The sequence below is a fragment of the Podarcis melisellensis genome, assembly GCF_964234715.1.
Source record: "Podarcis melisellensis genome assembly, chromosome: 11".
Taxonomy (NCBI): Eukaryota; Metazoa; Chordata; class Lepidosauria; order Squamata; family Lacertidae; genus Podarcis; species Podarcis melisellensis.
The window spans coordinates 27,129,775-27,157,715 of record NC_138543.1 but is presented as its reverse complement, the minus strand read 5'-3'; the positions used below and the strand labels follow the sequence as shown (position 1 = coordinate 27,157,715).

The following is a 27,941-nucleotide window of genomic DNA, read 5'->3' as shown; positions in this document are numbered from 1 at the left end:
AAATTGCACCAGCAACCAAAGAACAGTACACACTGCGATTCTGTGTAGGTCTATTCTACTCAGGAGAAAGTTCCATGGATTTCAATGAGACTGTTCGGTCATTGCGTGTACCCTGCATAGCAAGGGAAATGCAGCTTGCAAACTGGGTTTTTCGTTTTTATTTAAAGCACGCGATCAGGCCTGAGTTATAAGGAGCATACATTCCGGCCCTCCTTTCTACCATCGTGGAGAAGGGTCATCATGCTGCTATCCAATTCATAGCTGTCAACATTTTTCCCTTTTCTGTTCAGGGAAGTTTTTAATGTGTGACATCTTAGTGTATTTTTTGTCTTTATGGAAGCCGCCCAGAGTGGCTGGGGAAACCCCCTATTATTATTATTATTATTATTATTATTATTATTATTACGAAGAATCCTATTCGGAATAAGGGACTTTCCCTTTTAAAAAAGAGAGACGTTGACAGCTATGATCCAATTACATCTGCTCAGAAATCCCGGGTTTCTCGGTCGTTTAGAACGGGCGGCTGTCTAATTTTACTTCGCAGGAGGAGGAGGGAAAAAATACCACCCAGCGATCCCACCAGTTAACACTGGAACGGTAACTCTAAGCGACTCTATGTGCGTCCTCTGACAACAGGGAACCCTTCCCGGTAGCGTTGCATTATGGGAATTGTAGTTCTCCACCTGACGGTTATTTCCGCCCTCCCTAAAAAAAGTATGTTAAAAAAGGGGGTGCGTCTTTATTTCTCCCCTGGCGCGTTGCCGCGGCCTTTGACATTATTTCCTCCCGCTTTCTTTACCGACATGTATGATGAGAGTCTCTGTTTCCCGCGACACCGCGGCTGAGTTTGTGAACGGTGTCCGCTTGCCCTCCTTCCCTTCGTGAGCTTTTTGCTCCCGGACGGGTCAGCGGGTGCGGCACGAGATGCACCACCCCGGTTGCTCAAGGGACGCGTCGTGATCGTCTGGCAGGGTGAAGGGAAGGGTGGGGCAGAGAAGGGAGCTCTGCATGGAGGCTCCGCTGAGCTCCTGATCTGGCCGAAATGGGTGGAAAAGGTAGAAATCATGTAACCTCTGCAAGTCACCTCGTTGCCTTGGTCCTCTTCGCTTTTTGGGGTGCAGTGAAGGCGAGGCCCCTGCTCAACCAGGATTACTCTTGCAGCAGCTGCGGGAAGCCTAACATTGTGATGGTGATGTGCGATTCCTTAGTAAGTATTTGACTTTTTCAAAACAAAAGCAAAACTATCCAGAGCAACTTCTTTCCAGTCATGCTGCTGCTGCTTGCGAAGGAATGTGAGGCGGGATGGTGTAAATATCTACTCTTTCAGGCTCAGCTGCTGTGGACCTGATCTCCCTGCTGCTTGAGCCTGGCTGCTATTTTTTTCCGCTTGGAGGTGCCATTTACATGCTAGAGAACTCCATGCGAAAAGAGCTTGCATTGAGAGCGACGTTTGTTGCTAAGCTTTCACTTAATAATTGGAGAGCATGCTCTTGTGTCACACTTGGGTTGCAGTCCTATACACGCCTATTTTGGGAAGAAATTCAGTTAACACAGTGAAAGTAAACTTTCAGCACTTAAGATGTAACTTTTTGCAAGATTATAACATCCAAATGTACTGTGCTGCCTGTGATAGGAGAGGAGGGGGAAATTTAGCATTATACAAAACAATTTAGCATTATACTGAAAAAAGGAGAGCATTATATGAAACAAGTCAAGTAGTGCTTTATTTACGCTAGGGGTTATAACACCTCTAGCATAAGTGAATATGTGGGAGTGAACATGAAGCAGCTTGCAAGTTTTGCTCAATAGTGAAAAAATAAAAGGTACAGGAGCACTAATGGTGCTCCAGAACAGGGATTTACTTTGCAAATGGGTCATTGGCAATGAGTTCTTTCTTCTTCTGATTTAAATTGGGAGCGGGGGAAGTGGAAAGGTTGCCCACGTTGTCATACTTCATATGTCCGGCCCATACATCACACTGTCTTCTTTGCCTGCGTTATTGCAAATGGCCAGCTCCAAAACTGCTCTTAACCAACATGACACAAAGTCTTCTGGGCAATTAGTCACTGCTCTCATGCCGTTATTCATTCCTGGAAAAACTTGGAACCAGTCACAAAGTCTCACTGAAATTCCAGTAAGGAAATCACATAGTTCAGTTCTTGCTTAATTGTACCTCTCACTGAAATGTTTCAATTGTCAATATGTATATTTGTAGGAGTATATATTTCTAACCATGCTGGTGTCCTGTCAGTAAAGACATGTTCCTAGAAAACATATATTGCATCCAGAACCACTGAAATGGGTGTTTTGGTAGAATGTGTTTTTTACAGTGTGATTTGTAACATTGCATTGTTTAATGTGGTTTATAATGTTGCATTGATTAATTTCCAGAGTAATTCTCAAAATGTTTTTCCCCCGCTGCATGCAGGATGGAAGGCTGACATTTCACCCAAAAAATGAAACGGTAGACTTGCCTTTTGTGAACCTCATGCAAAAACATGGCAGTCTCTTTCTTAATGCTTATACCAATTCTCCAATATGTTGTCCTTCCCGTGCAGGTAAGATCATACTCAAGCAAGTATGAACCTATTTAAATACTGTACTACTTTATGATAGCTAAACTTTAAAAGATTTCCCCTGGGCAACCTTGAAACTTCTGGTTCCTTTTAGTGTCTGTGAGCCAGGCCTTCAGGATAAACATAGTATCACTGGCATGTTTTAAAAAGGAAATAAATAATATGCTTGTGGGACATTAGGAGTGGGTTGTTGTCTGTATTTACCAAGTGCAGAGTGGCTGAAGGTCAACGTTAGAAGATTCATCATGTGAGTTAGGGCTAAGCCTGTTGTCATACCGCTTTTATAAGTGGAGAAACTAGGCTGGGTATGACAGTGAATTGCACAAAGCCACTCAGTGGGCTTCTTGGCTTGTCTTCTAGATGAATAAGTTATATGACTTACACACCTTGCACACTCTTTAGGGATTGTGTTACAATAACTCCCTGTCTTGGGAGAGACCTCCCCCCCCCCATATTATCATTTTTATAGCCCCTTATTTTGACTGGCATTCCATCTGATTAGTTGGCTGTTTTCTGTTTTTATGGATATTTTTATTTGCTGCTCTGTCTGTTCTACTTTTTTCTTTTATTTTGTTAATCACATATTTTGATTATTAGGTGCCTTGGGCATTTCCTAGAAGTGGGAAGACAAAATGGAAAGCCCTTCTAAACAAACACTTAACTGAGGATTGGTTAAATGGACTGAAACATTTATTGGTGCTCCTCCTTTTTTCTTCACACTGATGATCAGAATGAACCACCCTCAATAGATGGTTAGGATACCTAGACTGAGTCCAGCACTGGCTCCTCTCCCCTCTCCCTTCCATGGATTGTCAGAGCTGAGAGCTTATCCATTAGCAGAAACCTGCTTCCATTTCTTCACACCTCTTACTGTATTATGGCTTCTGAGAATTAACCTGTCAATAGTGTGACTGAACTTAGGAGATTTGACTCCAACTCGTAGTTCGGAAAATAGTGGCAGTAGCAAGTTCCTTTCCTTGCTGAATACAAAGTAATCAAAGCCTGGGAATAATTGCTTTTAATATTTATATTTAAGTAGCTTGCTTTAAAAGGCAAGGTAGAACTAATAATAAAAATATTTTTCTTGTGATTGGAGAGACAGTGGAGAGGGCAGAGGGGTTGTGAAGATTCCTCATGCTGCTGAATGAGTTCTGGCCTCCTGGAGCCATTGTAACGTTGGGTTAGAAAAATATAGTAGCAAAGTCTCTATGGGTTCTTGAAGCCACAACTTCTTGCTTTATGGCAGGGGTAGGGAACCTGCGGCCCTCCAGAAGTTGGTGGACTACAACTCCCATCATCCCTCACCATTGGTCCTATTGGCTGGGGCTGATGGGAATCGTATTTCAACAATATTTGGAAGGCTACCGGTTGCCCATGCCTGTCTTACGGGGGATGCCTTTTAGCTGCAGCGGAAGTCATAAACATTTATTTATTTTGTATACCGCTATGTACCCATAGATCTCAGGGAGGTTCACAACATAACATTACAATATAAAAAACCCAGAAAACATTTAATAAAAATAAGAACAAAGACAACACAATAATCCCATCTTCCACAACACATTCAAAAGGGCATCTGATGTCAGTCAGCCAAAGACTTGCTTAAAGAGGAACGTTTTCGCCTGGTGCCTAAAGGTGTCTAATAAACATGCAAGAGGAAAGCTGTGCATACTTTGTTTTAGTCAGATTTTATATGTTTTGCAGATGATCTAGTGTTAACTTTGCAACAGCCAGAAGCTAGTACCAAAAGAGTCTTAGAATTAATGGAGATATTCGGCCAGGTCGCAGGATTTAAACTAAACAAACAGAAAACAAAGGTGCTGGAAAAAAATCTAACAAATGAGGAGAAAGATAGGTTTCAGAGTGAAACTGGGTTGGAAATAGCAAAAAAGGTTAAGTACCTGGGGGTAAATTTAACATCTAAAAATGTGAATTTATTTAAAGATAACTACGAAAAATGCTGGTCAGAAGTAAAAAAAGATCTAGATATATGGTCTAGGCTGAAACTTTCCTTGTTAGGCCGAATTGCTGTTATCAAGATGAATGTATTGCCAAGAATGTTGTTTTTATTTCAGACGTTGCAAATTCTAGACAAAATGGACTGCTTCAAGAAGTGGCAGAAAGATATATCTAAATTTGTCTGGCAGGGCAAAAAGCCCAGAATAAAATTTAAGATTTTAACTGATGCAAAAGATAGAGGGGGCTTCGCCCTGCCAGACTTAAGACTTTATTATGAATCAGCAGCATTTTGCTGGTTGAAGCAATGGCTACTTCTGGAAGATACAGACATTCTTGATCTGGAAGGATATGACAATAGTTTTGGTTGGCATGCATATCTGTGGTATGACAAGGTAAAGGTCTATAAAAGCTTTAAAAACCATATTGTCAGGAAAGCATTGTATAATGTTTGGAATAGATACAAGGATCTACTGGAAAGTAAAACCCCTAGGTGGTTGTCACCAATGGAAGCGAAAGCAGTGAAAAAACTTAACATGGACTCTAATTGGCCTAAATACTGTGAAATTTTAGAATATGATGGTGAAAAACTGAAGCTTCAAAGTTTTGAGAAGCTAAAGCACAAAGTTCGAGATTGGCTACATTATCGTCAGATAAATGAGACATTTAAGCAGGACAGGAAACTTGGTTTTCAGAAGGAGAGGTCAAAGTTAGAAACAGAATTGTTAGAATCCAATACTAAGAATTTATCTAAAATGTACAATTTGCTGCTGAAATGGAACACACAGGATGAAATGGTGAAATCAGCTATGATTAAATGGGCACAGGACATCGGTCATGATATTATGTTTGTTGACTGGGAACAGTTATGGACCACCGGTATTAAATTTACGGCATGTAGTGCCCTGAAAGAGAACATAATGAAAATGATCTATAGGTGGTACATGACCCCAGTCAAACTTGCAAAGATCTATCATTTGCCCAATAACAAATGCTGGAAATGTAATGAGGCTGAAGGTACTTTCTATCATCTTTGGTGGACCTGCCCAAAGATTAAGGCCTACTGGGAAATGATCTATAATGAAATTAAGAAAGTCCTTAAGTGGACATTTGTAAAGAAACCGGAGGCTTTTCTCTTGGGCATGGTCGGCCAATTGGTACCAAAGAAGGATAAGACGTTTTTTATGTACGCAACCACAGCAGCAAGAATCCTGTTGGCAAAGTATTGGAAGATGCAAGAATTACCTACTCTGGAAGAATGGCAGTCGAAGGTGATGGAATATATGGGACTGGCAGAGATGACCGGCAGAATCCGTGACCAGAGGAAAGAGACAGTGGAAGAGGACTGGAGGAAATTTAAAATATATCTTAAAAATTATTGTAAAATTGCGGACTGATAAGATGTCAAGGGGTAAGAAATAAAGAATTACAGCTGTAAATCTTAAACTTTAAGTAAATTTAAAAGGGACTTGATTAAAAACTGACTGATGAGTTGCTCGAAAAAATGGCAAAATAAGGATGTAGCGAAGGGAAGGTATGGGGAAGTCAAATTTTTGTTGTATGTCTTTGATGTTGGTGTTTTGTTTTGTATTGTCTTTAATATGTGTAAAAACTAATAAAAATATTATAAAAAAAAAGAAGAGAGGATGATAAAGGGAATAGAGTGCCAGGGAAGAACAGAGTGGAAATAAATCAAGCGGTGGGGATATTGTTCATTCACCTCTCATTTTGAGAGGCGGTTTTTTATGTAAAAATCCAAAAATCCATTTAAATAAATAGCAAGCCTCCCATTGAAAAAAAAAAAAGATTTTATATGTTTTATATGATTCATCAACCAATTCTGTTATGGGTGGGTTTCTTGTTTTTGTTTTAGCTATGTGGAGTGGCCTCTTCACTCACATAACAGAATCTTGGAATAATTTCAAGGGTTTAGATCCAAATCACACAACGTGGATGGACCTCATGGAAAAACATGGCTACTATGCTCAGAAATATGGAAAACTGGATTATACTTCAGGGCATCACTCACTAAGGTAAGCAATTGGGCAAACCCTATCTCTGGTTAAAACTGGTTAAACAGAGGCGTGATAATTGCTAATTGAAAGCTCCTGGCTAAAACTGAATTGTTATTTTATCATTTCTATGTACAAAGTGCTTTTCAGTATTTACTTCATTTATCCTGACAACACCCCTTTTGAGGCCCTAAGACTTTAAGTTGAAACAGTACTTTTTGTTTTGTACTATCTGTAAACCTACTCATAAATGGATGTGTTCTCTGTAGTAACCTCAAATACTGACAGTTCAGTCGTCTGTAAAATGTGTTCCCCTGTCAAATTTTTGTTCCATTAAGTATATGAAACTGGTAGCACTTTTTCAGATGATTTTTAAAAAAACACTTTCTCGAAACATTTTAGTTTTGTAACTAAAATCCTCATCATTGCTCTAAGAAGTCCTTATTGTCAGGGAGCTACAAAATCCATTATAAAGGTAGCAAACTTCTCAGAAGGGTGTATTGTAAGAACTAAGTACCTTAGGAGAGCTACAGTCATTTGCTCTTGAACAAATATTACTGCCTAGTCTTTTTCTTCACAATGCAGCCACTTGTAGGCAACCTTTCTGAGGGTCATAGTTTCTTTATGCTGCATATGGATAAAATAACTGGATGTGTCATTCCACTTCTAACATGTCTAGCCCTGTATAATGAAGCTCAAGTTTCATATAAAATCATTCTCCCTTTTGCTTTGTGCACGCTGCAGAGAGTTGAAAATGCCGAGGGCTGCAAGGGGAGAAGGGGGACGCTTCCTCCCCTTCTTCAGCATCGTTTGGAAGAGATCAGAAATGTCCCTTTCCATTTTAAATTAACCATGGTTTGTTGTTACAGCCAAACCCTAAACCATGTTTAATCTAAATTAGTTAGTTGTCAAACCTGTCTTGTTTTCAGTAGGACTTGAGTTGACTTGTTTTCACTAATCCTGGTTTACTTAAGCCTAGCCACGGTTTGTCCATTTTTAAATGTCACAACAAGCAAATTTTAACTTCCCAGCTTGTTGCTACAGCCGTGCAAAGGCAGAGGAAGAGAGAGAAGTGCCCAGGTACAAGGCTCACTGCTGGGCCATGTTTGAACATCATTTGCAAAGGCAAACTGATATGAATATCTTTTTATAAACCCAGTTAAAATTTAATGTCATAAACCACTGAATACAAATGGTAAGCATGTCAGAAATCTGAACATAATGATAATTTGCCTGTGATTATAAAGGTAAAGGGACCCCTGACCATTAGGTCCAGTCATGGATGACTCTGGGGTTGCAGCGCTCATCTCGCTTTATTGGCCAAGGGAGCCGGCATACAGCTTCCGAGTCATGTGGCCAGCATGACTAAGCCGCTTCTGGCGAACCAGAGCAGCGCACAGAAATGCTGTTTACGTTCCTGCCGGAGCGGTACCTGTTTATCTACTTGCACTTCGTGGTTTCGAACTGCTAGGTTGGCAGGAGCAGGGACCGAGTAACAGGAGCTCACCCCGTTGTGGGGATTCGAACCGCCGACTTTCTGATCGGCAAGCCTTAGGCTCTGTGGTGTAACCCACAGCGCCAACCGCGTCCCTATGCCTGTGATTGAATCTACATGGAAATAGCATATATACTGAATACTGTTCTGATTTTCAGTAACCGTGTGGAGGCTTGGACCAGAAGCGTTGATTTTTTGCTTCAGCAAGAAGGCAGGCCTGTGGCAGAACTCGTAGGTAACAAGTCCTATGTGAGAATCATGCAAAAAGATTGGAAGGCCACCGACGATGCTGCAGCTTGGCTAAGAAACAAAGCCACCAACTTGACACAACCCTTCGTTCTTTACTTGGGGCTAAATTTGCCTCATCCATATCCTTCACCTTCCTCTGGAGAAAATTATGGGGCATCTACATTTCGGACGTCTCCTTATTGGCTACAGAGGGTATGCAAATATTAACATATAGCTTGATATATGTTTTTTTTAAAAAGAATTGTATTTCTAGAGCATTTTATTCCTCAACCCACAGAAGGACCATAGCTCAGTGGCAGGGGGTCTCAAGTCCCCAGCACCTCCTGGTAGGACTGGGAGACATTCCTGCCTTAAACCCCAGACCCCAGAGAACCTCTGCCAATCAGTGTAAACAATACTGATCAAGATGGATCAATGGCTTGACTCAGTATAGGGCAGCTTCCTATGTTCCTAATGCTGTGTGACTCAAATCTGAAATGAAAGATTAACCACAGTACAGTAGTACCCTGGTAGTTGAACGCCTTAGTTGTCGAACAAATTGGCTCCCAAACGCCGCAAACCTGGAAGTGAGTGTTCTGGTTTGCAAACTTTTTTGGAAGCCGAACACCCAATGCAGCTTCTGAGTGAGTGCAGGAAGCTCCTGCAGCCGATTGGAAGCCGTGCCTTAGTTTTTGAACCATTTCGGAAGTCGAACGGACTCCCAGAATGGATTAAATTCGAGAACCAAGGTACGACTGTATTTTATTATGTTGCCAGATTGTCTGTGACCAAGTACAGCAGATATGTACTTACGTTTTTATACTAAACTGTAATCTCCTCCCCCCCCCCCCGGAATTATAGTAGGGTGATAGTGCTGAGAATTCTCTTTTCAGAATATCTAATCCTACATCCTTCCTGTTAAAAACTGCTATGCTCGTGGTTCCTTGGATAAATGGAAAGACCCATGCTATTTTTCTAGAAAAAAATGGTGCCGGAACTCACCATGAACGCCTCCCTTGTTCTCTTAGAATGGCAATGGCGCCCACCTGAGAAGTGAACCCCAACGAGTTCTGACTGGGAAAAAAAAGCCCTGAGAATGACTAATAAAACCAGTTTAAGCTTGTGATGTAAAGATACTCTTTATTTTATTTGTGTATTACATTTCTCTCCCACATTTCCTCCAATGAGTTCAAGATGGCATACATGTTTTCTTTCTGTGAGGGGGAGTCAGCTCTTCCTGTTTATTTGTATTCCACTTGAGTTGTTTCCAGGTTCTGTTTTTACAATGGTCACACAAAACTCTCCAGACTGGTTGCCATGGCTCCCACTCCTTAAATGGCAGTGTAACCCTGTAATTCAGCATAATGTTTTAAAGGAAACAACCATTTCTTTACAAAAGCATCTTCAGCGCATGGTTTACTTTTTTTATATGTAATGAGAATAGTGCTCAATTTTAGTTTCCATCATTGCAATGTCTTAGAATTTCAGCTGTTTGAATGATTTCTTGATTACTCCTTTTTTCCTGTTGTCATCCACTCCAAGGGATCTGTATTGAGCTAGTGAAGTACAATATCCTCAGAAATTGTATACCTTGTATTCCGTTTTCTAGGTTCTCTGCTAGAATTTTTGTCTAAGCTCTAGTCCCTGAATATCCTTATACTAGGGAGAACATGCAGTTGTTCTTAGCTTGGGAACCGAGTGCAACCAATTTCTTCACTCTTCTCAGGTCACCTTTCATTCCTCTGTATGGCAGGGAGAACCTCATGGCCAGCATGAACTGCAGAGATGGCTTTTGACTGTTGGCACAGGAGAGGCTCAATGGGAGAAAATTTATGTGCAGTGTTATTTTCCTAGAAAAAGAGGTGCAGGAACTCACCATGAATGCCTCCCTGGTTCTCTTATAATGGCAATGATGCCCATCTGAGAGGTGTGTGAACTCCGTTCCAGTGAGTTCTGGCTGAAAAAAAGCCCTAATTATGTGCCTTCTGCTAGAATCCACCCCATAATTGTGTGTTGGAATGCCTAATGAGAAGTATGGGTGGTATGTTCTGGATTATACCTAATGTGTATTGTACAATGTACATATTGTGTACTGTGGCTTCCCCATTCCTGTGAGCTGACTATGAAAGCCATTATTGCAATCATATTTATCGTCTGTTGTATGTATGGATTCCGAATTTCCTTGAAGCATCTATTTACTACATTTTCATACAAAACCTATTTGGCTGTAGTATCTCGGGCACTAATTCACGGGATTGCTTCAGGTGAATGTTTGGTTATATTGTTTTCCATGGAAAAACTGGAGCCAGACAAAAATAGTCTTTTGTTTGCTCCGGAGTTTTCTGAGGGGAACAGCTGTGAACATCTAAGAAGTCAAGAACCCGGCTGGATCAAACCAAACATGCATCTAGTTACAGCATCCTGAGTCTCACAGTTGCCAATCGCATGCTTCCAAGCCATGCAATAGGGTAGACCTCCTGTGCTGTTGCCTCACAGCAACAAATAAGCACTGTCCATTTCTCTAGCTGTGATATTGTCTCCATTGATGACAATTAACTTGAACACATTTGCCCAGTAGCAGTACAGTGGTACCTTGGTTTTCAAGCGTCTCGGAAGCCAAACATTTTGATTTTTGAATGCCGAAAACCTGAAAGTGAATTCTTCCATTTTCAAACATGCCTCAGAAGTCAAATAGCTTCCGAGGTGCATTTCTCAATTTTCTCAATGGAAATGGCCGACCGCCCATTGCGCCTTGGTTGTCGAACATTTCAGAAGTCAAACGGTCTTCCGGAACATATTACGTTTGACAACCGAGGTACTACTGTAGTTGAATCAGCGGCTTCAACTAACATTGAAGCCTAACTATGAACATGAACTCAAATACATGTTCTACAAAAATAATAATTGGGTATTCACTTCCAGAGGATTGCTATCAAGCTAATATACTATAGTGATTTGAGTTCAAAGGAGTTCTTTTCTGTGAGCCATGGGTTTCTATGCAGTATGTCACACTTTGGCTTTTGCTTTGACTATTGGATTGCCATTGTGTTTATGTGTATGCACCATTGGAAGTCCGGCCGGGCACGTAGAATTAATTGTGTGGTTCTTGGGGTTGCAGCAATGGCCTTTCTAGGTTGGAATGAAGCTTAGCGCTGAATCAAGCTCTCTCATTTGCTGAATCAATTCAAAGCAGTGCATCAACATGATGGTCTCACAGTACACTATGTTGCTAAGCAGATGGTCTGTAAGGTATCAGCTGGAGCCATCTTTAAGACGTGTGGCTTTGTTCCTAGACGCAGGCACTGCGGTGAGCAAGGGAAGACCACACGTTCCAAAGCTTTTTGGCACAAGTCCCTAGTCTTCATGGCATTCTCTAACTATGCCTAAGTATGTGCAACTGAACGTATCTGTTTATCCCTGTCTCCATTTCCCTCCTCTTCCTCTGGGTCATATTACAGATTGCACTCCCCTCAGGGCAGGATCATGTGCTCTTGTTCTCTGTAAAGCACTATGCACTTTGGTCCTGCTCTGTAAATAATGCATTGGTCAGGAGTCACCTCAGAAGTCACGTCAGCACAAGCCCTGTTCGAGGACTTCTGCTTGTGCAATGGGCCCCTCCCCTCATCTTCTCCCCTCATTTATAAAACATGGAGTCCTCATGTTCAGTCAGTATGTCTACCTTGGGCTGCTGGCAAATTGGACAGTGATGATAATTACCTTTTGACAAAATAAAACATTTTTACTTTGTTACTAGGTGAGATACGAAGCCATCAAGATTCCAAAATGGCTTCCATTTGCAGAGATGCACCCAGTAGATTACTATTCCTCTTATACAAAGAACTGTACAGAGAAATTTACGGAGAAAGAAATCAGAGATATCCGAGCACATTATTATGCCATGTGTGCGGAAACGGATGCAATGCTTGGTAAGTGATATCCTGATTCTCTTACTAATATCATAATGTATTTCTCAATACTATTACTGCAAAGATCGTTTTCTTCCCTGATTCTAGCCATGTAGAGGCTACAGTCTTAGAAGCCTTAGAAAGTCAAAGTCTTAGAACCGCAGCCTATATATTTTTCATAGCTAAGCTTCGCGTAAAAAGATCCCCCCCCCGAAAGTAACAACTAGATGTTTTCTGTTGGGGTTTCTTTAATCTATTATTTAATAAAACTTCTATCATACTCTGCCTACAAGGTTAGATTCTGATCCATGAAGAAAACAATATGTCTCCGTTCATGTATTAAGGACTATGGTAACGTCATTTCGGTTGCAGAGGCCAGGACTAGGACCAGCCCACCCATGAGGTAGGCTGAAGCAGCTGCCTCAGGCAGCATAATCCTGCGGGGCGGTGCCCCCACCCCTGCGGTTGCACAGGTGCAGTGGCAGCTGTATCTTCTTCCAGCAAGATCTCACAGAACTCTCGCAAGATCTTCCTGGAGGAAGGTACAGCTGCACAGAAGGGTCGCCACTTCCTTGTTTTGCCTCAGGTGGCAAAATGCAAGAGGCCAGGACACAATCTCAGGAGTGTACACAGCAATCTTAATGCAAATAATGTATTATGTGAGCCAAGCAATTATGTTTACAAATGTAGCTCTGTACTGTGATGATATTCAACTAAGTCAAACTTAGTAGACCCACTGAAATAAATGGACTTGACCAACTTTGTTTCAATGGGTCTACTCTTGATTCAGGCCAGATATCATCCGATACATCTGAGCTGCATGACTCTGCAACTCCTTTGAGGAAAGGGTCAGATGGGCCTTTGCATGTGTCACACAAGGCATCATTCATGTGGTTCTGCCCCATGTACATCTTCCTGAGACCTGGTCTCCGCCACCACCACACAAATGACATTAACCTGGTTTTAGATGTCTGTACCAAACATCTGAGGGACACAGGTGGGACTGCGGTCTAAACCACAGAGCCTAGGGATTGCTGATCAGAAGGTTGGCGGTTCGAATCCCCACGATGGGGTGAGCTCCCGTTCTTTGGTCCCAACTTCTGCCCACCTAGCAGTTCGAAAGCACGTCAAAATGCAAGTAGATAAATAGGTACCACTCCAGCAGGGAAGGTAAACAGTGTTTCCGTGCGCTGCTCTGGTTCGCCAGAAGCAGCTTAGTCATGTTGGCCACATGACCTGGAAGCTGTCTGTGGACAAACGCTGGCTCTCTCAGCCTATAGAGTGAGATGAGTGCTGCAACCCCAGAGTTGTCCGCGACTGGACCTAATGGTCAGGGGTACCTTTACCTTTACCAAACATCTGTGGCAGAAAGTGCTTCAAAGGGAGTGTTGAGTGTTGTCATGCCTGCAGTAAAATTCTGACAGGAGTGTCATTGGGGAGGGAATGTAATTAATCTGGTGTATTTGTTCTCTGTGGCTTAATACATGTAAGACATGTACTTTATGGAAATAATATTCTGAGATGGCTGTCTTGGGGGAAGAGGTTGGAAATGAAAGGATATTCAGGCACATCAAGTCTGACACTGTAGCATTTTTATATTGCTATTGCCAGAAGAGCAGAAAAATTGTCAAGGAACATCTACTGAAACTGAAGTGAGGTAGAGTGAGGAATCCTCTCAATTATTATGAATCTTATTTTTATATGTTGGCTTCACATCTGGAATGCTGTTCCCATCTGCTGCAGAATTTGGCATTCTGAGAATTCCAGCTTTAATTCCTAAAAGCCTAAGTGTAATAAGAGAGATGGAGAACAGAAGCAAGAAGGCGCTTAAGTCAAGTGTTTTCTTTGGGTAGAATTTAGGTGCCTTGCTGTCTCTTTGATGATCTATGGGCAGTATAGAAACTCTCCATGTTTTGGGTTTACTGATCAGTTATTACAATCCATGCCAGTAGTTGTAACTTCTTTGAAAACCCTTAGCGTATGTAGAAATTCAGGAGCAATTTGACAGTTTCATACATGATAATAAACACTTTGGGTGAAATCAAGAGAACTACAATGAACCCAGATATTCACAACTCAAATCCTAGGTACACTTACTCATAAGCAAGTCCCATTGTGTTCAGTAGAGCTTACACCCAAAAAAGTATGTATGGGGGTAGCCAGGATTTTTTGTTGTGGGGGCAGACCTTTTGTTTAGAGGGGCAGGCCTTTTGTTGGGAGGGGGGCAGAACCTCAGTTTGCTATGTATTTGATTGATTTTTATTTATTATGGGGGGTAGCTGCCCCTCCCTGCCCCCCCCAGCTATACCCATGTAAGTATGTATAGGGTTGTGGCCTAAATCTTGCATCTGAGCTTGTGCACCACCTTAAATGGGATTCAGTGCAGTTTTAAAAACTCTTTCAAGTTTCAGACTATTAAAGCATACTTTGAGATCTGTATGGCCAGACATAAATGTGAGCTTCTAAAAGTGGATAACTGTGGATGTTTAGCAACAGATTAGCAAAATGCAGCATTTCGGATGGAGATTTCTGGAAGTATGGAAGCCACAGTTGTGCATGCTGATATTTAGCTGTGGAAGGAACTTATTCAGAATTCTCAAGGAGAAAATAAACTGCCCCTCATGATCTCCCATAATCACCTTCTCTCCATCCTCCCAGAATCCTTGAAACAGCAACGGCTTCTGTATAAATGAGAACACAGGCAACATGATCTAGTGCTTTCATTGCACTGGCAGAAGAGCTACCTCCTTGTGGCATCTAAAAACTATTTTTATGCATGTCAATGTTTAATGAATATTTTGATGTTTGCGTACGTATTAACCCTCCCTTATATTTTGTTGCAGGTGAGATAATTTCTGCTCTAAATGACACAGGACTACTCAGAAGGACTCTTGTCGTATTCACTGCAGATCACGGAGAACTTGCCATGGAACACAGGCAGTTTTACAAAATGAGCATGTACGAAGCAAGCTCCCATGTTCCTCTCCTTATAATGGGACCGAATATTAAGCTGCAATTCATCCCCAATGTGGTGTCCCTTGTGGATATCTACCCTACCATGCTCAGTAAGCAATATTTCTGTTGGAATAGCAAGCTTACTTCATATGACCAGCAGGGATAAAAAATATGGCTTAAAAGCACGAGCCGCTCACTTGGGACTGTCTAGAAGTTGCCGGACTACAGCTCCCATCATCCCTTACCTTTGGTCATGCTGGTTGAGGCTGGTGGGAGTTGGAGTCCAAGAATGTCTGGAAGAGCACAGGTTAGCCACCCCTGGTTTTAAAGCCTGGCTTACTAGCAACCATGGTGCCACTACTGTCAGATAACTGCCCCAACATGCCTACACCATGCTGGGATTTACTGCTCAGCTTGCAAAGAAGGGACATTTAAAGGATCTGACACTGATCAATAAAGCCAAAATTTGGAGATGCCCCAGTCAGTTTCACCTCCTATGATTTAACGTTAGTGTATATGAATAGTGTATTTTTGTCCGCACCGAAGCCACCCTTGATTCATGCACACATTGCCAGAATGATACTTGCACTGCTCTGCGCAGATATAAAAATCACACTTTAAAAAAAATAAATAGTGTGCTCAAAGGACATGTAATGGGCAGGTGGGCATGGAGTTTTCAGCAGATCCCCAGTCATTTCCAAAATGAGATATTACTGAATGTTTTAATAATGGGGACTTTAAAAAAACCCCAAAAAACCTGAATGAAATAATGAGGCTCTCAAAATCCTTCTGAAATTATAAACACCTGGAACGTGGAAAATAATGTATTCTGCCTTATTTCCGTTTCTGCGTCAAAAGTGTCCCATTTGCGGGAAGGATGAGAAATATTTCCTGGAGAAAAGAAACCCTTTTAATTGTGGGAATATTTGCCTTCTTCCAGTCATGTTTGTTGCTGTTGGTTGTTCTGTCTGCTGCAGCTTGATTTCCTTCCCACCAAATTTCTGAGTACTGCTTCTTCTTCCTAGACTTAATCACACAGGCAATCCTAGATTAATAATAGGCCACATAGTGACCTGAATGTTGTCAAGGCACTAAGAAACTTGTTAGATTTAGCTATGTGACATCGCTGAGGACAAGAAATCAATGTGAAACTGGGATCACTGCTACCTGGATCAGTGACATGAGTTATCCCACCTATTATCATCATCATTTTTGATTTATTCATTGCCTTCTGAACAACCATTTACAAATAAGAGTATTAACAACACTTAAAAACACCAAAACAGCAAATACATTAAAGACAGTACTGAAAGCCTAGCAAAGTAGACACCCACAGTAAAGAACAATTTATCCAACTGGGAAAGTTCGTCGGAACAAAAATGTATTCAGTTGTCTAGGGGTCATTTAGTAAATAGGATGATCTTGTAATATTGCATAGCCAATTTGATTTTACTGAGAGAAACAAAGCTAATTCACTTACCCTGGCATTGTCTGAAGGCACATGGTACTGTTTTATGGAAGCGCAGCAGCATAAAATTAATGAGTGTGAGGATGATGCTTCCTAGGCCGGTCACATGGGCGAGCCTAACCAATTGGGAATCACACTGTGAACATGATAAGATGGCCATGCTTCATAGTTAACTGTATTTGACATGACAGTACTGTATTACAGAGGGAAAATTGGGTCAATTCAGAGTGAGGGCAAACCCTTCTGAATAGGTGAACTCTTATGAAGGAATCACTGTAAGGTCGCCAAGAAGTTGGGGATTTCTCCACTCCTGGAAAATAGTTAGTACTTTCAGTTCAAACCCTATATTCTAACTAGAGACTTTAGTTTAACATTACTAATGAATGAGTCACACAGTCTCTTAATCAAATCTCAGCCCCTACCTTCTTGTTCCAACTGTCTTAATTTCCCCTCTCTCTCTTCTTCAAGTTTGTATTTTTAAATCACCGTCCTTCCTGTGCTCTCATTCTCCATATGTTCTCTCCTGATTCTTCCTTCCTGTATTCAGAATATTAAAATACACAAAAAATCAAAAATGATTAATTTATTTAGGTGAGTAACAAACAAATGATTAATGTTATTTTCTCAGACACTCCGACTGATGAAGTAAGCTCTGACCTTATCTGTAGTAGACAGGAATATAGTCTCTGTCTGTGTGCCTTACCATTTGATTTTACAGTTTGTTTCTGTACATGTACGTGTCACATCTTAACAATTTCCCTTAAAAGTGTGGTGTTGTATCTAACATGGCACAAACAGACTTTTATTCCTGCAGCAGATTTTGCCATCCTGTATTTCTCTTTGTAGTACACCACGGACCCCCCCCCCCAAAAAAAAAATCACTCCAGAGGGTTCCTCACCCCTCTGAAGCATGTTTTTGAGGATATGCAGGGATGGAAAGGGACAGGAAGTTCCATTGCACAAGTGGATGTCTGTTCCCTTTGTGCAGTGACAGCACTGGATGCAACCTATGGTGTTGTACCTCCATCTTAAAAAGGTAAAGGTACCCCTGCCCGTACGGGCCAGTCTTGCCAGACTCTGGGGTTGTGCGCCCATCTCACTCAAGAGGCCAGGGGCCAGCGCTGTCCGAAGACACTTCCGGGTCACGTGGCCAGCGTGACATCGCTGCTCTGGCTCGCCAGAGCTGCACACGGAAACACCGTTTACCTTCCCGCTAGAAAGCGGTCCCTATTTATCTACTTGCACCCGAGGGTGCTTTCGAACTGCTAGGTTGGCAGGCGCTGGGACTGAGCAGCGGGAGCGCACCCCGCCGCGGGGATTCGAACCGCCGACCTTTCGATCGGCAAGCCCTAGGCGCTGAGGCTTTAACCCACAGCGCCACCCGCGTCCCTTAAAGGTTGTTTAAATTAGGCAGATGGGGGGGCGGGCTTCAGGGAGAAGGAAGGGTAAGTCTTACTTGTGCAAACAGGACACTGCAGTTAGATGCCACCCTTAGTTCAGAAAGATGTTAGGTTTAATTTCAGTGACTTAAAAATCTCTCTATCTGTCTCTTTTGCACCACATATGAGTTGCTTAAAAGTAACAAATAAACTGCTAATGGTTAGAACAGAACTGAGGTTTTGTGGAAATAATTTCCCTAGGTAGCTAGTATTAATTTTGCAGTAAGAAAATGTAAGAGGCATCTTGGACTTAATATAAATGCAAAGATAAGAGGATCAGAAAAATCACTATAAGGGGCAAAGGACAAGTTGCAATGGTTGACATAGTATATCATTTATTTCCTTGTTGGTTTTATATATTTCTGCCTTTTCTTTTATGTTTAATTCTTTTTAAATAATGTAAATATCAAATTTTAAAAACAAATTGACTTGTCACAACTTCTATTTCAGACGTTGCTGGAATACCCATACCCAAAAATCTCAGTGGATATTCACTGATGCCCCTGGTATTGAAACAGGCAGAAGATAAAGTCCCAACTAGAAAGCAACATCCTACTTGGATTCTGAGTGAATTCCATGGCTGCAATGTGAATTCTTCGACCTACATGCTGAGAACTGACAGATGGAAATACATAGCATACTCTGATGGTCGTTCAGTATCTCCTCAGCTGTTTGGTACGTTTGCTACTTGATTAATGTACAGTCTGATCCTCTGTTCTGGTCCGCACAAGTATGATAGGGAGGCGCAAATCAATGTTGCATTAGCAGAACTATGTAGCTCCTGTCTTGAAGCAACACAAACTACCAGACCTATGATTTATTCTTGCTTCATCATGTCTTGTGTGGTTCACCAGAAGAGCAGAGAAGCAGTGTAGTAAAGTAGTAGTGATAGTAATTAGCATCCCATTCTTCATAAGGATCAGCACCCTCCTTTGCAACCATGCAAGTTTCTACAAACAAAATATGACAGTTAAATCAAAACACAGTTCTGCAGTCAATGCACTGCACTGTTGGAAACAGCAAAAGTGCAGTCTGAAGACACTAGAATCACTGGCCAAAGCCCGAGACAGGTAGGACAGTTGTCTCTTTAATGTCTCAACTGTGCATAGCCCAGTCTGCTTAAACCCATAAACCTGGGTTTGAATTTGACCAATGAACTACAGTTCTATCCTCTCAAATTGTGGTCAGATGACTAGGCACCCAAAGAGGTTAAGGTCCGAAAAGGTGGCATGCCGTAGTCTAGGCCTGGGTACATTACCAAAATCATCAAGGGAGCAACTCACCTATGAGGAGTAATGACATTTGAGGGTTTTCGGGGTTTGTTTGTTAAAGGTGAGTAAAGTGGCACATGAGAGAGGTATATAAAACATGCATGGTGTTGAGAAAGTGGAAGACGTTTTTCTTCCTCTCATAAAACTAGAATTTGGGACCATCCAATAAAGCTGAATGGTGAGAGTTTCGAGGGGAGGGAAAGGAGTATTTTTCCATGCAGCGCATGCTTAATGGAATTTGTTACTGTGAGGTGTAGTGATGGCTGCCAACTCAGGTGGCTTGAAAAGGGGATCTAACACAGTATGGTTCTTCAGATGAAAGTTTCCCTTCTCCTGCTCTGTACTGACTGGCAGGGGGCTTTACTAGCCCAACCTACACTAGGGTGGTGTAGCCATTAGGGTGTTGGACTAAGATGTGGGAGACCAGGGTTCAAATCCCTTCTCAGATAGGAATCTTGCTGGGTGACCTTGGGCCAGGCACTATCTCTTAACCTCACCTACTTCACAGCTTTGTTGTAAGGATAATATGGAGATGGGAGAGCCATGTACACCCCCTTGAGCTCTTTAGAGGAAAGCTGAGATATAAAAGCAAAATAATAGTAATAAAATGAATACTGGGGATTGAAATTGGGAGATCTTCTGCATGTCAAACAAATGCTCCAGTGCTGCGCTACCACTTTTTTCAAGTTCAGGCTCATTAATTTGTCCTAATCGTTCTTTGTTGCAGATCTCTCTGCCGATCCAGATGAACTAACAAACGTAGCAACTAAGTTTCCAGAGATCACACAGTATTTGAACAAAAATCTCTACTCCATCGTTGATTATCCCAAAGTCTCTGCCTCTGTTGAACAGTACAACAAACAGCAGTTTATCAACTGGAAACAAAGTTTAGGACAAAACTATTCTGATACCTTAGCTAACCTCAGGTGGCACCAGAACTGGAAGAAGGACCCAAAGAAGTACGAAGATGCAATTGATAGATGGATTAAAGAGAAGACAAATCTGTGAAATGTCTGCAGAAAGTGAGAATGAACAATCTGCTCCTGAATGTAAAGAGGCAGTGTGGGTGCAATAAGCAGTTTCCTCTTACTGAAACAGATACTGAAATGGGATGTGGGGTCAGATGCTATCTTCCAGTCTTCCCCGTTTCCCAACACAAATCCACTCTGCTACGCTATAAATGCTAGCTAGGCCCAGTTGCCTGTTAACCAGGATTTGCTAGCCAGCTTCAGAACCTGATTTCAATTCTGGTTAAGAATCCCTGCTAAGTGACCTGTGATTAACATGGATGTTGATATAATGGCCTTATTGGGACATAATGTTAAATTATGGTTGTTAGCGTGAGCCTTGTCTGCACTTCCCATCTCCCTTCTCCTCTGGCACAGCCACAAAGGGGATATCAAAATCTTTTCCTTCCATTTTTAAGCAGAGTTTACCATTATGTTCAAACCTCAGCAAACCGGGCTTAGTTTCGACTACGGTTCAGAGAAACCAACCAACGTCAAGCTGCATTTTGCCAATGTGATGTCACACAATGTGATGTCACACTGGGCCCTGCCAAGACTTGGAAAAGTATTCTGCCAGCAAAGCCCCTGAGCTAAGGATACCCTAGGGGATAAATGGAAACCGCCACCCTTCCACCATCTCTAGCACTGATAAGAAGCCCTTAACAACCAGGGAAAATCTCACCATGCCTGTGTCCAGAGGTTGCTCTAGAAGGACTCTTGAGGTGGGTTCCCAACTCATCCCCCTTTCAGAGGGGGAGACCAAACAATCTCCCAACCCCAGAGAGCATAGAGCCCAGAAAGTCTAGGTTTGGGCATCTACCTACCAAAACAGTACAAGTCTGATAGTCCAAAATTATAGAGCTACTCATAGTAAGGGGTCTTGGGTGAAGTGTGGGAGACCAGACTATAGAAGCTGCTGGAACAGCACATATTGAAATCTAGCAACTCTTTTGAACCACCTTGTCTATTCTGCCATGCCTTTTGACCGATGGCCTCTGTTGCTGGCTTCTACTTAGATCCTGCCTTTAGAGCTAGGCTTGTAGATGGACTGCTTTTATTGTGCTTTGGCATGGACTACATCTTGACTTCAGTCTGCTTTTCACCTGATTGCAGGAGCAGACAGGGCTACCCCAGCCTCTGCCTAAGAACTAAGCCCTGACATGGTTGGAGCAGGACAATTTGCTTGTTTCCCTAAATCTTTGTTATGATTAATCTGAGTTTTGGTTTTGGACAAAGCAATAAAAAGCAGTCAACAGAAAACAGAAGCAAAAGCTGATTACATCTGCACTAGCCCCAAGACTAAATTTTTTCAGGTGGGAAAGTATATACTGTAGTGGCTAGGACTTAGCTGTGAATTAGGAATTCTCAGGTTTCAATCTTGTCACTGCCATGAACTCACTAGGTGCCTTAGACAAGCCACTCTTTCTCCGCTGTTGCCTGCAATATGGGGAATAATCGGTGGCTTGCCATACAGTGTTATAAGGATAACAATTAGATGCATGTAAAACACTCTGAAAGCACTATACGCATTTGTATTACCATACCTGGAATAGCAAGTATAGGATTTGCAGTGCCCTAACTGGAGACCTTTGAGCTTCCATACATTATTGAACGTTATTGAACACCACATCCCATCAGCCCCAACCAATATGGTTCATAGTCAGGGATGATGGGAATTGGAGTCCAACAGCATCCACAGGATACTTTGTAAGCTACCGTATTCTTGCACTAGTTAAAGTATTCATTTTGTGAGTAAGTTTGTGTTCTAACTGGATTTTTTTTCTTGGTCAGAACACAACATTTCAAAGTGCAGTATTAATAGCTGAGGGCTGAACAAGGGCAAGCACATCTGTTCAGCCTCCCTCCAGGTGATCCATTTGCATTCATCCCGATTTGTTTGCACAAAGCTTATAGGAAGGTTAGATTATACCTAGTCTTATTGAGCATTCATCCTCCATTTTGCTTGTGGTTATGTTTACATGGAATCATTTGTTCACCCTCCACTTTTCGGTGCATTTTTCTGTCACTTTCAAAACCACAAAGTCTTGAGTTTTTTTAAAAGTGGATTTGTTGTACAAGAGCAACATAACCCTTTAACCCACCTTGAATGTAGAAACCTGAAGTTCTGGTATGCATTTCAATTCCTCCCACAAAACAGAGAAGTCTGGCAATGCCCTCAGTTACTACTGAACACAAAAGAGATACATGCAATTTTAGGTCACCACCATACTGATGCCATTTGTGACTAATGATTGTGTGATACAGTCCTGAATTCCTTTGGGTTAATGGTTTGTGTAGCAATTTACAAGTGGGGTTTTTTAACAACACCCCCCCATGAAGTTAGTAGTATGGTGGTGGTTAACATTGTGTGGGGTAATGCTAGATTCATCTACACTTCCTTCTTATTCTTCTAAGGGCTTGCAGCTATTAAAAACCGCTGTTTTCTTTTACTGTATTGCATAAGCCTTTTAAGTACTGTTTAACCTTCATGCAACACACTCCAGATACTTGTCTGGGTATACCAACACAGCTTGCATTTGCAGTTTAAGTGTGAGCAGCATATGTTGTTTCATTTGGTCTAAATATCCAAGACATTTGCATGCAGATTTTTGCTACTCAAATATGTTAAATCTCCCTAGCAACCGTTGTCCTTTCGATTACACACAAACACACACAGAGCTAGTCCCCTTTCCTTCAAGCAAATGCAAGGGCAAAGAATAAGAAGAAACTCAGAATAATTTGGATCTGCTCTCTAGTGCAGTGGGAAAAACTAGTTGTCTTAATCTCTCCCTGCCCCTGCCAAACCTCCATGTATTGGAACTGAGAGGTGAAGTTTAAAACGAAGAAAGGTGGTATTTGTGTAGGCAAATCTCATCATATTTCCCTCAAATGCTGAACATGAGTGGCCCCATGCTATGAACCTGTGCTCAATAGCCTCCAAGACCTACATGTGGAGGCTGAGCTTGATCTGGAAGCTGCAGCTGGAGCAGAATACAGTGGCCAGTCTCGTGAATGGAACAGCCTAGCATCAGCATGCAACACCCTTGCTGCAAGAATTGTACAGGCTGCCAGTATGCTACCCATTGGAGATTGCCTTACGAAATTCAAAACAACAGCCCCCAACTCCTCTCCCTGCATTAAATGCTTTCAGCAGGAATCCTAGAATTGCAGAGTTGGGGGGGGGGACTCTGAAGGAAAAGGAAAAACGAGTTTTGCCTTTTCCTTCTGCAGAAATATACCCCCATTACTCTCAGAAAATGCTTGCATTTGAGGCTAACATTCCCAGCTCCTGTTGCAGATGGCTTGGAAATCCTGAACAACAGAACTTCTGTCATGGGTTAATGATGAGGTGCCCTTTTTTGTGTGCTCCTACTTTTTAATGTTTTGTTACACGAGCTACACAACATCTTTGTGTTTTTTCCCAAATGAAAGCTAGTGGGACACTGAGCTACTACTGCTTTAAGCAATGCTGCCTCTGAAGGGAGAAATAGGAGAGGATGCTGGAATTCATTTCAGCATTAATAAACAGCTTGGGCTGTGTTCAGACAAGCACTTGTTGCATTTCATTTTATTTCACTCCCTCTGTTCTATTACAATTTGCTTACATGTATCCTGTGCATACATCCTTGCTTGTCCTGGAATTGCTGGGTTCATTATTTGTTTATAAATGCTAATTTCCTTAATTGAACCCATGCACACCCAAGTATCATTTTATATAGCGTGCAAGGGACCAACTGTACAAAAGCTTCAACCTTTTTACTGAGAAACAGACTTTTTATGTGAAAAAGGAGTGGAGTACCCAGAACATAGACATATTATCAACTCCTTGCGCTATTTTCTAGAGCAAATTGTGCAAAAAAAAAAAATCCACCTGCTGGAATGAACTCTACTATTATGTGAGAAAAGAGAACAGAATATTAACTATCAAAGGTGAAAGTAATTATACTCCTTTAGAAACTACTGCAATTGTAGATTATCAGTCAGGGGTACTTATATATGACATTTATTCACACCTGTTACAAGACCACATATTTTTGCATACTTGCCACTAATGCCCACTTAGAAAGGAACTACATTTGCATAAAGCATTCTTAAAAGCCTTTCAGTTTTGCAAGTTACATTTTGTACCTGCTGATTTTTCTCAACCTCTGCCCACAGGTCACTGGCAGCTTTCATTACAGCTTATATGCTAATTAGACTAATTGTACTGAACAGAGACTATTATCATATGTTTCATATTCAAAATCTCTAATATTAAGTTCACTTGCACTGATTGTGTGGAAGATGACAAAATTAAGAAAGGCAGTATATACGGTCAGTTTGCATAGCAAAAGCAGTCCTTATATTTGCCCCTTTCTCTTGAAAAGGGACAAAATCTGTGGCAATGGAATTTGAAAATAACACACCTGAAAATTGCTGTGATGAGTGAAAGCAGATTATGCAGAACCCAATTGTTGACAAACCTAACAAAATGGTTGTGCTAAAACCACATTGTGCAAGTCCCGTCATAAGTTATGGAGTGCAATGAATTGAACAAAACTTCAGGAAGTTTAAAACATTTGACTGTTACCATGTCCAAGCTAGGCCCATGTACTTGGAAACAAGTCCCTACATTCCCAGCAAGGGCTTAAAATAGCAGCTAGATCTGAAATGGTCAAGTGGAATCTCCTGGCCCTTCTGGGTTTCCTTGATTTGGAAGAGGGTCATGGCTTCATAATCGATTAAACTAAGCAAGGGTCACAAGGGCTCCAGATTCACAGCCAAATTTCAGTAATGGGTTGGCGCTGTGAAGTGTGAAGTATTAAGGTTCTTGTGCAAGTGCAGAGTGCGTTTTCCACTCGAGTAGGCAGTAGCCCTCAGACTTCCGGTGTTAAGATGGGAGTCTCCCAGATTTGAGCAAGTGAGCAGCCCACAGGAAAAGAGCACCTAGTGTGCTTGAGGTGGGCGTTATAATAATTTGTCAGTTCTCTTTTGCCTTTTTGTCTTCCTCCTTGGGTACTTCCCAGTCCAGATATGGCAAATCGGCTGCTGAGACATCCCCAAGGGATTGCGGCAACAGAGGTCGTGGGGTGTGTAGGTGTTAAACGTCTGATTTCCCCAGGAATATCCGGGTTAAATGAGTCAAAAATACTTGTTAACAATGTCCTGGGGATACTGCAAAAACGTCCGGAGCCTGCAATCCCACAAGAAACTGTTTAGAAGCCGCTTTCGCAAGCGGCGGAGAGCGGCTTCTCACCCTCCTCGAGGTGGACGACCGTGGAGACGGTGGGCGGCTTGGTCTGGCAAGGGCACAGCCAGCGCCCAGGGCGCTCAACAGCCGCTTGCGGCGGGCGATGCCGGTGGCGAGCCCGCCGTCGGGGCTGCCCCTCGGGGCAGCGGCACAGCCTGCGCTGGAGGCGCCGCGCCCACGGGCCGTGGCTGTGGAACAAGAGGCACACGTAGGGGTTGAGGGCGCTGTTGGTGGCCGCCATGATGCTCCCCAGGGCCGCCCGCGCTTCGTCGGCGCCCTCGGAGGAGGCGAAGGCCAAGGCGAGCTCCAGGAGAAAGCGCGGGAAGCCGCAGAGCGCGAACAGCATGGCCAGCGCCAGCGTCAGCTGCAGCGCCCGGGCCCGCGCGCGGGGCAGGCTCCGCGGCGCAGGCGGCGAGGGCAGCGCGCACTTGGCGACGGGCAGCAGCCGCAGCAAGAGCGGCGGAGGCGGGCGAGGAGCGGCGGAGGCGCCGGGAAGCTCCGCGCCGTAGTGGCGGGCGCTGCCCGCTGCCCCCCGCGACGGCTCGGCGTCGTCGTAGTCGTCCTTGGCGCCGGGTGCGCCGCCGAGCGCACTGAGGATGCGGCCGCAGGTCCCGCCCAGGAGGCAGGCGGGCGCCACGAAGCCCGCGACGGCCCAGTACACGGCGTAGGTCTGGCCGTGCCAGCGGGGCCGCTGCGCGAAGATGCTGAGGCAACGGCCCCCGGCCTCGGGAGGCGCCCGCCGATAGACGAAGGCTTGCGGCAAGGCGAGCAGCAGCGCCAGCAGCCAGCCCAGCGCAGCCAAAGCGCCCCGGGCGGGCAGGAAAGAGAGCGGCGGGTGCGCGGGGCCCCTCACCATGTGGTGTCGCTCGATCGCGATCAGGACGAGCATGTGCGAGGGCGCCAGCAGCCCGGAGCCTTGCAGGAGCCACAGGAGGCGGCAAGTGGCGTCCCCTGCAGGCCACGCCGCTTGCCCCGGCTCCACGTCGGCCGGCGGAAGCTGGGAGAGCAGCACCAGCCCGCACCCGTAGAGGTCGGCGATGGCCAAGTGCGCCAGCAGGAAATCCATCTTGCGCCGCCGTCCGAAGCGGGCCCCGCAGCAGCACCCTCCGCAGCGCAGCCTGTGCAAGAGCAAGCCGTTGCCCACCAGCGCCAGCAGCAGGATCGCGCCCGCCGACAGGGTCCGCGCGCTAGGCTGCCCCAGAGTAGCCCCGGGGGATGTAAGGTTCAAGTTCCACCCGGGAATCGCGATGCCGGATAAGTTGGGTCCGACGGCCAGGCTGTCCGGGTTGAACGTGTCCTCCATGGCAGCGAGAATTGTGCACAGGTGCCCTCGGCAGCATATATAGGGGCTCTGCCTGTCACCTGTCACTCACCGTGGGTGGGCGCACCGGGCTGCAGCCATCGCGCCTGTGTGCTCTGCCCACTCCTCAGCCCATCTCGCCCTCCCCTCCAATTCAACGGTTGCCGTCGTCTTGAGCGGAGTCAGTGCCTCTTTATTGTCACATTTTTCCACATACGCCTCCCAAAAGCACACGCCTTTCGCAGCTAAATACCGGCGTTCAATTCTCACTCAACGAAAAAGATCGGTTCCACTCTCCCCTCTGTAGCCGCCGCATCAATTCACTGTTGCTTTTCCAAAGGGAAAATATCTAGCTTGAATGTGATAGAAAACCTGTTGCAAGGAAAGCACAAGCAAATCCTGCAGTATTAGAAAAGCCCAGGAGTCTTGCCACTGACGCCACCAAGAACAGACTGCATATTCTTCATAACCTTATTAAAGCTAAAATTGTCTTGTGTTCCTGCAGCAGTTTGATGTACAGAAATTGTTAAGCTTTTCACAGCATCAACACTTATCAGCTGATGTCTGCACATCAAGCTGATGTTATAGGCACAGCTATAGTGGGCAGTTAAATAGCTGACAACTGCAACTCACCGATGCAGATTAAACAGCCAGAAACTATTGCTCCTGATTTCCATACATCCTACAGTGCACTTGTGGTATTTTCACAGCTTTTGCCCCAACTTGGTTTGTTGTTTAGTTGTATCCGACTCTTTGTGACCCCATGGACCAGAGCATGCCAGGCACTCCTGTCTTCCACTGCCTCCCGCAGTTGGTCAAACTCATGTTCATAGCTTTGAGAACACTGTCCAACCATCTCGTCCTCCGTCATCCCCTTCTCCTTGTGCCCTCAATCTTTCCCAAGATCAGGGTCTTTTCCAGGGAGTCGTCTCTTCTCATGAGGTGGCCAAAGTATTGGAGCCTCAGCTTCACGATCTGTCCTTCCAGTGAGCACTCAGGACCGATCTCCTTAAGAATGGGACTCAAGAGTCTCATCCAGCACCATAATTCAAAAGCATCAATTCTTCGGCGATCAGCCTTCTTTATGGTCCAGCTCTCA

General features: G+C 43.5%; 2 protein-coding genes across 11 annotated transcripts; one reads left to right on the top strand and one right to left on the bottom strand.

Moving 5' to 3' along the window:
- The first annotated feature begins 688 nt into the window (after nucleotides 1–688).
- ARSK (arylsulfatase family member K) lies at nucleotides 689–22,762 on the top strand. 2 transcript variants are annotated; one of them, XM_081930644.1, is made up of 8 exons: nucleotides 689–1,207; nucleotides 2,429–2,558; nucleotides 6,406–6,565; nucleotides 8,198–8,480; nucleotides 12,022–12,193; nucleotides 15,016–15,237; nucleotides 18,485–18,709; nucleotides 20,033–22,762. In XM_081930644.1, exons 1-8 carry the CDS (start codon nucleotides 1,043–1,045, stop codon nucleotides 20,311–20,313), a joined length of 1,638 nt encoding a protein of 545 aa, XP_081786770.1. In that variant the 5' UTR covers nucleotides 689–1,042; the 3' UTR covers nucleotides 20,314–22,762. The 2 variants fall into 2 exon arrangements, with proteins under 2 accessions (XP_081786770.1, XP_081786771.1); XM_081930645.1 differs by lacking the exon at nucleotides 2,429–2,558 and having other exon boundaries at nucleotides 1,110–1,207.
- On the bottom strand, nucleotides 6,644–27,941 carry GPR150 (G protein-coupled receptor 150). Of its 9 annotated transcripts, XR_014172979.1 has the most exons (4): nucleotides 25,549–27,941; nucleotides 17,018–17,132; nucleotides 9,270–9,341; nucleotides 6,644–7,171 (listed from the first exon to the last, which is right to left on the bottom strand). XR_014172979.1 is itself a non-coding variant. In XM_081930687.1 (2 exons), exons 1-2 carry the CDS (start codon nucleotides 26,843–26,845, stop codon nucleotides 17,098–17,100), a joined length of 1,332 nt encoding a protein of 443 aa, XP_081786813.1. In that variant the 5' UTR covers nucleotides 26,846–27,941; the 3' UTR covers nucleotides 16,190–17,097. The 9 variants fall into 9 exon arrangements, 1 of the variants encoding a protein (XP_081786813.1); XR_014172980.1 differs by lacking the exon at nucleotides 6,644–7,171 and having other exon boundaries at nucleotides 8,515–9,341; XR_014172981.1 differs by lacking the exons at nucleotides 6,644–7,171; nucleotides 9,270–9,341 and adding an exon at nucleotides 13,419–13,956.

Coding starts and splice junctions, on each gene's coding strand:
- ARSK (XM_081930644.1), top strand. CDS start 1,043: ATGGGTGGAAAAGGTAGAAATCATGTAACCTCTGCAAGTCACCTCGTT. Junction 1,208..2,428: donor TGGTGATGTGCGATTCCTTA/GTAAGTATTTGA, acceptor CGCTGCATGCAG/GATGGAAGGCTGACATTTCA. Junction 8,481..12,021: donor CTCCTTATTGGCTACAGAGG/GTATGCAAATAT, acceptor CTTTGTTACTAG/GTGAGATACGAAGCCATCAA.
- GPR150 (XM_081930687.1), bottom strand. CDS start 26,845: ATGGAGGACACGTTCAACCCGGACAGCCTGGCCGTCGGACCCAACTTA. Junction 17,133..25,548: donor GGTCGTCCACCTCGAGGAGG/GTGAGAAGCCGC, acceptor TTCTGAATACAG/GAAGGAAGAATCAGGAGAGA.